Source organism: Epinephelus lanceolatus, chromosome 7 (genome assembly GCF_041903045.1).
Source record: "Epinephelus lanceolatus isolate andai-2023 chromosome 7, ASM4190304v1, whole genome shotgun sequence".
NCBI classification, from domain to species: domain Eukaryota; kingdom Metazoa; phylum Chordata; class Actinopteri; order Perciformes; family Serranidae; genus Epinephelus; species Epinephelus lanceolatus.
The window spans coordinates 25,549,695-25,560,968 of record NC_135740.1 but is presented as its reverse complement, the minus strand read 5'-3'; the positions used below and the strand labels follow the sequence as shown (position 1 = coordinate 25,560,968).

The following is an 11,274-nucleotide window of genomic DNA, read 5'->3' as shown; positions in this document are numbered from 1 at the left end:
GGAATTGTTGTACTCTAAAGATTTTACATCCATGATATGGATGTGGTTTAAGACTTGTGACTGAAAGGTCACCCTTGACCATGGACAAAATAATCTCACACAATTTTTGTGCACAACAGCACAAATACATAGGCACATTGTCTTCTCTTGTTGTATGCAGGCTTGTAAATGTAGCAACGACAAACTACTGCAGTTTCATATTCGACCTCAAGACCCCAATCTGTGTTAAAAATCTAAAGAAAGCATTATGGTCATGAAATAAAGTCGAACTTCCGGTTTGGTAATGTAATTTGAATGCAGCGCACAGGGTCATAGTAGCAGGCCAGGATAGGCAGTGCTTTGCAAAAAACTTGAGCAAATTAAATTGTGCATGTGACAAGTATCCTTTTAAATGTCTGTATGCTGTAATGAGGGGTCCTTGCTCTCAGTTGAGTCCACAATGAAACATTTTATTGCAGCTTGTACCTGAATGGGAACAGGCTGCTGATGTTAAACTGTCCACACTATGTCTAATAGCTGAAACAATGTCAGTTAAATGTGTGCAACACTTTGTGCAGCCTCGAGGATGTATGACGTAGGCGCATTGTAGATCCTAGCCCCGATCTGTAGTAACGGCCGGGTGGAAGGCACACGTCACAATGAACTTGCGGAGTAAAGCTATTACGTAATCCTGTTGAAATCCTCCACTGTGCTCCAAAGAACACGGCTGACACCTGGTGGCCATGGATGTGCTCAGCAGGCTTCTGTGATTGTGTACGTGCACATCCGGTCCTCCCCAATCTCCATCCATCCGTCAATGCATGACTTGCTTTGTTGATATTGTACTTAACAAAACTCACCGACACACTTTAAACATCGGACATTTTGGGGCCCCGGGACACGTGCTTTTATCTGATCTGAATCCCAGTGATGCATAATACAATAATCTTATGTTTAAGGGTGAGTTCAACAAAATTTAAGAACCACATTGTCCTTGCAGGGTGTAATTTGCCATGGCTTTAAAACATCAGATTTGGCCCAAAATAAGAGTTGACTACAATTTGTGTAAGGGTTTGGTGATGTGATATATACCATCAGTAACTTTCTCCACTGTTTGCACAGGTATATTACCCTCAACTTTATTACAATTGAACTGTACCCCACTTTAGGCAATGTTGCAAATCAATGCCCACTGCATGGCAAACTTTTACATATGGATACAGCAGGGAAATCACAGATGTAAATATAATACTCCTTAATTTAACTGCTTCAGTTTCAGGGTTCTGGTATTGTGCTTGCTAGCTCACTGTCATAGCTTAACGAGACAATTGAATACAACAGTCATCTTTACATTTATTACCAGTATAATAAAAAAAACAGACATGTTATATTGAGAATGTTTTTATTCAAAGTTAACTCCCCTTAGTGTTTCCAGTACACCGTACAACAGCATTATGTGAGCTGGGCAAGTGCAGTGGAGGGTGCTCGATGATGAAGAGTAGCATGTTGCCATGCCAACAACAACACTAGGGCGGGTGTGTCTCATACAGTGAAATTAGAACCACAACTTTTTCCACCAAGTTTTTTTTTTCTTTAGTTTTAAAACAAACAAAAAAATTCGAAAATAAAAAATCTGAAAAGGGATTTTACAGGGGGGGGGGGGCAAAACTCCAACAACTTCCTGTCCACAATTGGGGGTGAGAGAGAGAGAGGGGAAAATCCAGGTAACAGGTTAGAGGTCATCTTCTTCATCTGGGAGTGCTGTTTGTGATGCAACCTGGATGGAAGGAGACAAGATGGATGCATTTCCAGTCTCCCAATGTAGACTTTTAGCTCAGGTACAACTACACAGTCACCAAAAACCAAACATTGCACCTGTATGGTCATACTTACTTGAAGCTCTTCCTCGTACTTCGCAGCAAGGGTGGGGTCCATCTGGACCTCTGGGGGAGCGAGAGCAGGCATTGCCACAAATTCCAGGTTGGGATCACCGATCAACTTCCTTGCTAGCCACAGGAAAGGTTTCTCAAAGTTGTAGTTACTCTTGGCAGAAATGTCGTAGTACTGAGGACAGAGCAGTTTATGGCAGTTAGAAAAGATAGTTCAGACCAAACAACTCAAACCAATGCTTTTTATTATTCACAAATGAGACTGCTGTGACACACGATCATCTTGTGAGCACAGTTATTACCTGCAGGTTCTTCTTGCGGTGAAACACAATGCTCTTGGCTTTGACTTTCCTGTCTTTGATGTCCACCTTGTTGCCGCAGAGGACGATGGGAATGTTCTCACAGACACGGACCAGGTCACGATGCCAGTTGGGCACGTTCTTATAGGTGACTCGAGAGGTAACATCAAACATGATGATAGCACACTGAGCTGTGGAGGCAGAAAGGAAGTTTTAACACACAATTCAACATGGGACAGTTTAATTCAAATCTACAATGACTGAGCTGACTGGTCCAGCTTTAATAACAGAACACCATGATAAGGTTTGTGAAGAGCACCTTGAATATAGTAGCCGTCTCTCAGGCCTCCAAACTTCTCCTGACCAGCTGTGTCCCACACATTGTACCTGATAGGTCCTCTGTTGGTGTGGAACATCAGCGGGTGCACCTCTACTCCCAGGGTGGCTAGAATCACAAGCAAAGACGAGATGTATAAGAGCAAGAAAGGTGGAAAATATGATCAACACTATTCTTTGTATGTGTGTGTATGTGGGGGGGGGGGGGGGTGATAAGATTACCATATTATTAGCACATGCACCATTAAAATTACAGTCTGAAGAAAGTACATGATCCTCTACACTGACTTCCCAGATTTGATATTCACCTCCAAAATAGGAGCTACATCAGTGGTTCTCAAACCCTGTCAGTGTCAAGAACCCCTTGACTGATAAACATTAGGTCACAGACCCCTATTTGATAAAAATTGCGCTTGTGGGATGTTGCTCTATAAAAATTTTGGTGATTCAATGTTTACGCCCTGAATTCTACAGTTGTCAACTACAGTTGAGGTGGTAACTGCGGTGGACAAAAAACCTGTGTTAATAGTCAACACTTGTGACTCTTACTCACATTGGGGATAACTTCCATTGTGAATTACATGGCGTATATGAATACTTATGAGAGTACTATACCACATTTTTCCCCCTGAAACTCCCTCAAGGAATCCTGGTTGAGAATCACTAGAAGACAAAACTTTGAAGTGGCGATAACCCAAATAATATAGGTATTTTGGAGTTTCAAAAAATGATAAGGATTTGTCACCACAACAACTTTGTAAACAAACAAGATGCAGATTTCTCCAAACTATATTTTCTTCCTTATTGTTGTGAATCAGGACACATGCTTGAAAAAACTGAAAAGCTGACTTGTCAGTGCTCTCTGGTGGACAAACTGTAAAGGTGACACTGTTTCTACATGCCCTAAAACCTAGTTTGTTATTTCTGTACAAAAAGTTATTACTTATGATCTGATATGTAACATTACATCAGTACAGATATTTCAGACTACATGGGGGGTCTAAAGGGGCTCACAGCTCACGTTTAATCTGGCCCTGCTAATGGATGTGTAAGTTAGCCTCATGGTTTGCTGCTGCTGGTGAAGCACCAGAGTTGGGATTTCAAGCCAGTACAACGTTTTTAGCTCATTATCTCTAATATACTGATGTGTCATTCACCTGACAACATGGAGCTAACAGCTACTCACCAACATATTTCTTCTCAAACTCTCCTGTAATGTGCCTCTTCACAAAAGTTGTTTTTCCGGTGCCTCCATCTCCTACCAACACCAACTGTAAGCAAGAGACAGCAGTTAGTTTAGACTGGTTGGTACTGGTTCGACACACTAACCGTTAGCACAGCTAGCCTTAATTTCACAAATACCATTTTCTGTGCTTGCAAGACAGATGACAAAGAGCAGCTAAATGACATTAAAGAGAAAACGCTTACCTTGAAGGTCACCACCGGAATACACTGTGCCATTGAGTCCGCCGTGGTTGCGATTTTTCTAAGTTAAACAAAACAAGGCGGGATGGTTAGCACATTCCCCGTCATCCTACTGCCTGCTAACTTAACACAGTCATCGGATACGCTAACACAGCGTTGTTAGCCGTTGTTAGCACTTGTTAGCACTTACCCAATTTGACGTTAAATTAACTAACGTTGTGTGGCTACAGTCACGGTTTCTTACAGTTACTTATTTTGACGCAGTTTGGTTTAGTCTACAGTTTTACTGCACCGCCTGTTACCCTGCGATAACGTTGCCCGATTCTAGCGCTTTCTCTAACGTTACAAGCTAACGTTCAACACAATAACGTGTAGCTAACTTAACCGTTATGTAAACGTCTGAAAACGTTGAAATCTCAACGTCTGTGAAATAAATACATGGAAGGCGGCACGCGGATTTTTTTGAATGAAACCACGACAAGCTAGCGTATGGATCCGTATTTCAACGCAGGCGGTTGCTAGCTAGCTAACAAGCTAGTAACGTTAGTTTGAGTGCGCCATACGTCGCGAGACCGCACTTTTTCTTGTTCGACTGGAACAATCGGACTGTGAGAGCAGCTAATGTGTTCCATGTTGCGGTTAACGTCCCAACTTAAACAGAAACATCGCATCAAGCTGACTTTACACATTCAGTATTTGTTCACTCGATATTAGCAAATACACCCAATTAGAGTTATATTAGCGGGTCTCAAGAACAAAGCAGTGAAATGAGGGGAAAGCTGTGCATGCTAACCTGTTAGCTAGCACAGCATGGAAGCCATTCTTTTCACCGAGCTAACGGCAAGCGTTAGCACAAGAAAATCAATGGCGTAATGTAGTTCCCCTGGCCTCACATGGTTGCACTCGCAAAGCCGCGTGATCCCAAATCCTACCTTTAACTTTGCCCTTCTTTTAACTGACTTTCCCGATAAACACAAACTTGAAATACAGGCTGGCCCGTTATGAGAGAAGAATATAGAGACTCACCGGTGTCACTGCTTAGAGAGAAAAGAGGTAAATGGCTGCGTTCGCGGGAGATTCAGCGTGGACTATGAGTCAGTTTCCGCCCATATCATGTGACCAGCGCAGCGGTAAAAACGCATTTGGTTTGAGAGCATGCACCATGGTATGCACAGATCATGATTCAGCATGTCTGTTGGCCGTATAAAGACGAATATATGCTGAAATCTTTTCGCCCAGCATTAATGCTAATAACGTATCGTTTTGTAGCATAGACTATATGTTTTATATATATACCTCTGTGACAAATTTAAAGCAAATGAAACTGCCAGTCCTTACCATGGTAATTTAATTTTAAAAAAACGAGTCATTTTAAGGACTGTAATGATCATTTTAGTCACTGATCAATCTGCTGCTTTCTTTTTTCTCGATAAATCAATAGCCTAATTGTTTGGCACAGCTATCAGAAAACAATGTAAAATGCTCATCCCAAGTTCCCAGAGCCCAACATCCCAAAAAGACCTTCTTTTATGTGCCAGCATGTAACATCAGTTATTTACTTTGATATTTAAAGCTGCAAATTCCCACATTTTTACAGCTGGATCCAGACTGTCTGGCATTTTGGCTTGATAAATGACTGAACTAAATCCATCCATCCATTTTCAACCACTTATCCAAAGCTGGGTTGCGGAGCCAGCAGGCTGAGCAAGGTACTCCAAACGCCTCTCTCCTCAGCAACACTTTCCAGCTCCTCCTGGGGGATCCTGAGGCGTTCCCCGCTCAGACGAGATGTACAATCCCTCCAGCATGTTCTGGGTCTGCCCTGGGGCCTCCCACCAGTTGGATGTAAGGGGAGGCTAACCATCCATCCTTCCATCCAGTTTCATCTGCTTATCTGGAGCCAGGTCGCAGGGGCAGCACCCCAGACGTCCCTCTCTCCAACATTGCTTTCCAGCTCCTCCTGGGGGACCCCAAGGCGTTCCCTGGCAAGAAGAAATATGTAATCCCTCCAGTGTATTCTGGGTCTGCACAGGGGCCTCCTACCAGTGAGACGTGCCTGGAACACCTCTAACAGGAGGCGTCCAGAAGGCATCAGATGCCTGAGCAACCTCAACTGACCCCTTTCGATGCGAAGGATCAGCAGCTCTACTCCGAGCTCTCTCCGGATGTCTGAGCTCCTCACCCTATCTCAAGGCTGACCTCTAAACTAAACCGTCTAATCAATTAATCAAGTAATTGTTTAAGCATCAGCTTTAATGTAACAGGCAAACAAACAGTTATAGTTTTAAAACATGATTTATTTCAGTATCTTAAGTTGCCAGAGCAAAATTACATAAACATACTCTTTCAGAAATGTCCACACTATTACGTCAGATAGAATGTGCTTTTATAAAGTGCAGCAGAAGAAAAAGTACATCACAGACTGTGCATAAACTACATGAGTTACACACTAATAACTCAACCTCATAAAGTACAGTATCATCAGTCTTTACACCACAAGACATTTGATTTGTGCGTGTTTGTATTTTTCTCAGTCCTGAGGCTGCAAGGCTTCACTGCTCATTTGTAACTCACTGGAATATCTTTAAAGCTACATATAATCTCTTTAATGCATAGGAGGATAATAAGATATATCATTTTTATGATGTATGACACATCTCCGCTGGCAGTGTACAGATTTATCTGTACAAGTAGTCTGCCTTTATGTTGGCCGCTATCTCAGCCTCCCATCGGTCTCCATTGTTGAGCAGCTTCTCTTTGTTGTACAGGAGCTCCTCGTGGGTCTCTGTGGAGAACTCAAAGTTTGGACCCTGAGGGCGACACAGAGGAAAAAATTCACATTAACCATCTATAGGTTTAAATCCACACACAGATGATATGTAGTTTCAATGTTTTACATTTATTGTTTAATGGTGGGTTGAGTTCATAATTCCCCATTAATTATTAAATACATTTTTTCCCTTTGTAGGTCAGATGCTGTTTAATGTCCCGATTTGACAAGTACTTCGTTTGAAGCATACTGAAGCCTAGTGTCACATACTTACTGTAGATGCTGGCATGCATAGCAAATAAATACTGGGCATGTAAATGTGAAACTGATTATGATCTGATATTTGCCAGACAGACATGAGTATAGAAGCAGATTGAGAGAAAAAGCAGTCTCCCTTTGTCTCTCTCAAACTCAGATCAAATGCTGAAACTAGGCAGCCCTGATCAAACCAAGATTCTGTTACTGCATTGCCTATTTCTTGCCTAGAATGTCTCCAGAAACATATTTTAGTGCACTGTTTGGCTGTAATATGAGAAGTTATGAACAGGAAGTAGGCACCATGCTGTCTCCAGTATTTTTCCTTGGTCATGTAGCCCCGATTTCAAAAGCATTTGTGTCTTTCTCCTGCATAGACAGCCTAGTTTTATGAAAAGATCATCATTCCAGCTGTGAAATACTTCTTTAAATACGTATTTTGAGTAACAGAAATACATTCAGTCAGTGCTAACAGCCAACTTGGTTCAGCTCCATAGAATCTAACATTCAGTGAACAGGATAAGCTCATTCTTACCTCAACAATGGCATCAACAGGACAGGCTTCCTGGCAGAAGCCACAGTAGATACATTTGGTCATATCAATGTCATAGCGTGTAGTTCTCCTGCTGCCGTCAGCTCGAGTCTCAGCTTCAATGGTAATGGCCTGGGTTCCACACAGAGAGAAAAGGGAAGAGACAAATAACAAAGTCAGACGAGACAGACACAGCAGGTATTGTGAAATTAACTGAGCACAGGTGGAGAAACGTACTAGTCTGTTGAAATCAAATTATAGCATTAACAGAACAGAGGATGTACTGTAGGTATGATGTGAAAAGTGTGTTCAAATATTAGCATCATGAATTTGACCACACACTTAAGAAGACTTTCATAACTTCTGAGCAGTTGTCACTCAGAAAATACCCAGATGTTTTAGATGATTGTTCCCTTAATACTACGTCTCCAAGCATCCCACATTAGTTGTGTTTGCTGCTGCCTAAGGACACTGCAGGACACTTTATAGTAAAGAAGGTCATCCTATAGTGAGGACAGCTTGGAATATGTGTCCACTAAAAGTGAGTGAGGACAAAAATGTAGAGAGAAGCATCAAAGAGCTGCTGATAATGACTGACTGGCCTAAAAGTACACTACAGTAATACTGCTTTATCTTTATAAGAGGAAATGACTGTGTGTTTGTGTTCACCTGAGCAGGGCAGATGGCCTCACACAGCTTACAAGCAATGCAGCGCTCCTCTCCATTAGGGTAGCGGCGGAGCGCGTGCTCTCCACGGAAGCGGGGTGACAGAGGGCCCTTCTCAAAGGGGTAGTTGATGGTGGCAGGCTCACGGAACAGGTAACTCATGGTCATCGCCAAACCTGCAGGAAGGTGTTCAAAGAGTAATAACTCACTTAATTATTGCTATTTTTTATGGTCAAGAAATTTTATAATTCTGTGACTTCCCCATCCTATCTGTGGCATAAGGCCCCGAGCTCATAGGTCATGTTTAATATATGGTTTTATTTATAAAAAGGGACAATTATTTCCTAAAACAGCTGGGCAGTACAGTTTTCAGCAAATGTCACACAAACTGGAGGAAATGGTATGGTTGTTATGTACTTATAAAAAAAACATTTTGTAGTTGTAGTTGATTTTATGCCAAAGTCAAATCAAATAATAAACCAAAAAGACTATTTTCACCCTTATATTATTGCATATTTGGTGTACTAGTGAGTATTTATAGCAAAAGAAAGGTGGTGTATGTAGGATTGACTCAGGCTACAGTGGCTGTGTTCACTGTAGTGAAGGATCAAGTCATCCAATGGTTTGACTCATCTATATGTTTTTAATAGTTTTTTTGAGATCTAGTAGCTCCATCAGGCTTTGACTACACAGACAATACATCTTGGTAGGATAAATCAATTGTTGGTCCACGGTAACAAAAATATAGAATAACTTTAGGCTTTTAGGCCTCAGCACGACATACGCTATCTGCATAGCAATCACAGTATGTGCGACCTCTAAAAAGTTCGGTCCAAAGGAGGGTTGTGGCCGCCCGGTCGGTGATGGACCTCAGGTCTGTCACCGGCTCCTGAGCATTAACATACTCTGCAGGAGAATAAAAAGAGATCAGAGTGAATGGTTAGATCATTTCAAACACATGAGGTCACTCACTAAGAATGACATATATGAACAGCTTGGATTGTAGCAGTACTTACTGTAGCCTTCTCTCTGCACACTGAGACTGAATGGACGAATAACCCCTGGACCAAATGTGCCTGGAGAGACATACAAACGTAATCAGATGATGCATATCATGTTGGGCGTATACCTGATCAGCCAAAACATCAAAATCAATGACAGGTTAAGTGAACAACATTGATCATCTTGTTACAACATAATGATTTTCTGGGAAACCCTGGGGCCTGGCACTCATGTGGATGTCACTCGACACGCACCACCTAAACACTGTTTCAGACCAAGCATGCCACCCTATGGAAACAGCACTCCTTGACAGTAGGATGATACACTGCATAAACCTCTCAAGAATGGCCCGAGGAATGTGACAAAAAGCTTGAGGTGTCAACTTGGCCTTCAAATTCCCCAGATCCCGATCTGATTTAGCATCCATGGGATATGCCGGTACCCTACCTCACAGCCCAGAGGACTCAAAGGATCTGCTGCCAATGCACTAGTGCCAGACACTGCAGGACACCTCCTGTGGTCCTGTGTCCATGGCTCAACAGGACAGAGCTGAGTACGATCCACCGTGGGGCTTCTGACACTGCTCATTCAGACTGACATCTGGGGAATTTGGAAGTCAAGATGAAGTCTTGAACTCTTTGTCACATTCTTCAGGCCATTTCTGAGCAGTTTTGTGGTAGGGCAAAAGTTTCCCAGCAGAAACGTGCATTGTAACAAGATGATCAATGTTATTCCCTTAACCTTTGTTTTAAGACACCTGCTTCAGTAGTACCTGGCTTTGAGTAGCAGTGGAGGAGACGCAGACTCAGTGTGGTAGACATCTGAGCAGAGAAAACAGTGTAAAGCACAGTGAAACAGTTTAAACTAGCAACAGGATTAATGTATATTGTGGATACAGGAAACCTCCATTAATGCAACATAGACTAAAACTCCTCACTGAAACCAAGGGAGGGGTGTGGAAGGAAGGGAGACTATGGCTAACTGGGCACGTGAATCCTCTAGTTCATTATTATCAGTAGTATTACACTAAACGTACTTAGCAAAAGAAAAAACAAGTGCATACTACGTCAGGCACACGCAAACTAGTGCACAACACAGCCTCTAATCTTGCGCCCCAAATCCCTGCCGTTACATCAGCGGCGTGCCACATTCACGGCATGCCGGCAGAATAGGAAGAATGGGAACATGTCCAGTTTGTAGTTTTACACGGTTTGAAAGCATCCATGATTACTTAAATTGTTACCCCGCAGACACGTCATATAAACGTAACTAGATATTTGTTTTATCATGATTTTAGGTGAAATTAATTATAAACAAATGGCAGCATGCATTGCCCAGTTTATTTAGCTGGTTTAACTGTAAAAATGCTTATATAGAAATGTAATGTTTCTGCTGACAATGCGTTTTTTGTCGATTTTTCATAACTAGATTGTAGCATGATTTGTAGGCATCATTTCCGCTACACATTGAACTTAGCAAACCGTGTTTATGGTCTATACGATATGACTTGAACGCGCCGTTACATATTATATTATGTTAGCAAATTAAGCCGTGATTACATGACAACGCAGTTTTCTTAAAAACCTTTATTTGGTTTTAACGTTAATTATTCAGACGTTAAATGTTCAGTAGCACCACATTGTGGACCCGGACATTAAAATATACTATAACAACGTCGCTCACCAACTTAACTGTCATATTATCTGGTTAAATTAGGCTAATTTTGCAGACTACGAGTAACAGCTCAATAAATTCAATGTCATTTCTATTCCGGAAGCCCAAACCAATCGTCAACATAAACCTATTCGCCTTTATAATATTATTTTACGAGACTTACCTCTGTCACAAGTTTGTGATGAGCAACAGGCATGCAGACAGCGGTCCGTGAACTGCGCAATTGTATTAATGTTGCATTCAGGTGCTCCTCGTTAACTTCCCATTCATGCCTTCGAGACGGTATTTCCTACAGCAAGTAAAAGCAGCATACATATTGTTCATACAAGAGGAAGCACTTTAAAGGACATAAATGATCTGAGTGTATTATAAATTTATCATCACTCTGCTGATGTCATGTTTGATGAATCATGTTTGTGTAACTGAGTGCCACTCCCATGTCAGCTA

General features: G+C 41.8%; 2 protein-coding genes across 3 annotated transcripts; both read right to left on the bottom strand.

The window, feature by feature from the left end:
- Positions 1-1,364: 1,364 nt before the first annotated feature.
- Positions 1,365-5,052, bottom strand: ran (RAN, member RAS oncogene family). 2 transcript variants are annotated; one of them, XM_033632530.2, is made up of 7 exons: positions 4,955-5,052; positions 3,932-3,989; positions 3,690-3,774; positions 2,487-2,612; positions 2,171-2,358; positions 1,873-2,043; positions 1,365-1,756 (listed from the first exon to the last, which is right to left on the bottom strand). In XM_033632530.2, exons 2-7 carry the CDS (start codon positions 3,962-3,964, stop codon positions 1,712-1,714), a joined length of 648 nt encoding a protein of 215 aa, XP_033488421.1. In that variant the 5' UTR covers positions 3,965-3,989; positions 4,955-5,052; the 3' UTR covers positions 1,365-1,711. The 2 variants fall into 2 exon arrangements, with proteins under 2 accessions (XP_033488421.1, XP_033488423.1); XM_033632532.2 differs by lacking the exon at positions 4,955-5,052 and adding an exon at positions 4,119-4,507.
- Positions 5,053-6,210: 1,158 nt separating this feature from the next.
- Positions 6,211-11,208, bottom strand: ndufs8b (NADH:ubiquinone oxidoreductase core subunit S8b). The gene is made up of 7 exons (XM_033633626.2): positions 10,991-11,208; positions 9,926-9,974; positions 9,168-9,227; positions 8,968-9,057; positions 8,155-8,327; positions 7,489-7,617; positions 6,211-6,738 (listed from the first exon to the last, which is right to left on the bottom strand). Exons 1-7 carry the CDS (start codon positions 11,021-11,023, stop codon positions 6,607-6,609), a joined length of 666 nt encoding a protein of 221 aa, XP_033489517.1. The 5' UTR covers positions 11,024-11,208; the 3' UTR covers positions 6,211-6,606.
- Between the last annotated feature and the right edge of the window lie 66 nt (positions 11,209-11,274).

Coding starts and splice junctions, on each gene's coding strand:
- ran (XM_033632530.2), bottom strand. CDS start 3,964: ATGGCACAGTGTATTCCGGTGGTGACCTTCAAG. Junction 3,775..3,931: donor TTCCGGTGGTGACCTTCAAG/GTAAGCGTTTTC, acceptor TCTTGCTTACAG/TTGGTGTTGGTAGGAGATGG. Junction 2,359..2,486: donor AGACGGCTACTATATTCAAG/GTGCTCTTCACA, acceptor CTGCCTCCACAG/CTCAGTGTGCTATCATCATG.
- ndufs8b (XM_033633626.2), bottom strand. CDS start 11,023: ATGCCTGTTGCTCATCACAAACTTGTGACAGAG. Junction 9,058..9,167: donor TGTGCAGAGAGAAGGCTACA/GTAAGTACTGCT, acceptor ATTCTCCTGCAG/AGTATGTTAATGCTCAGGAG. Junction 7,618..8,154: donor AGGCCATCTGCCCTGCTCAG/GTGAACACAAAC, acceptor TGTGGAACCCAG/GCCATTACCATTGAAGCTGA.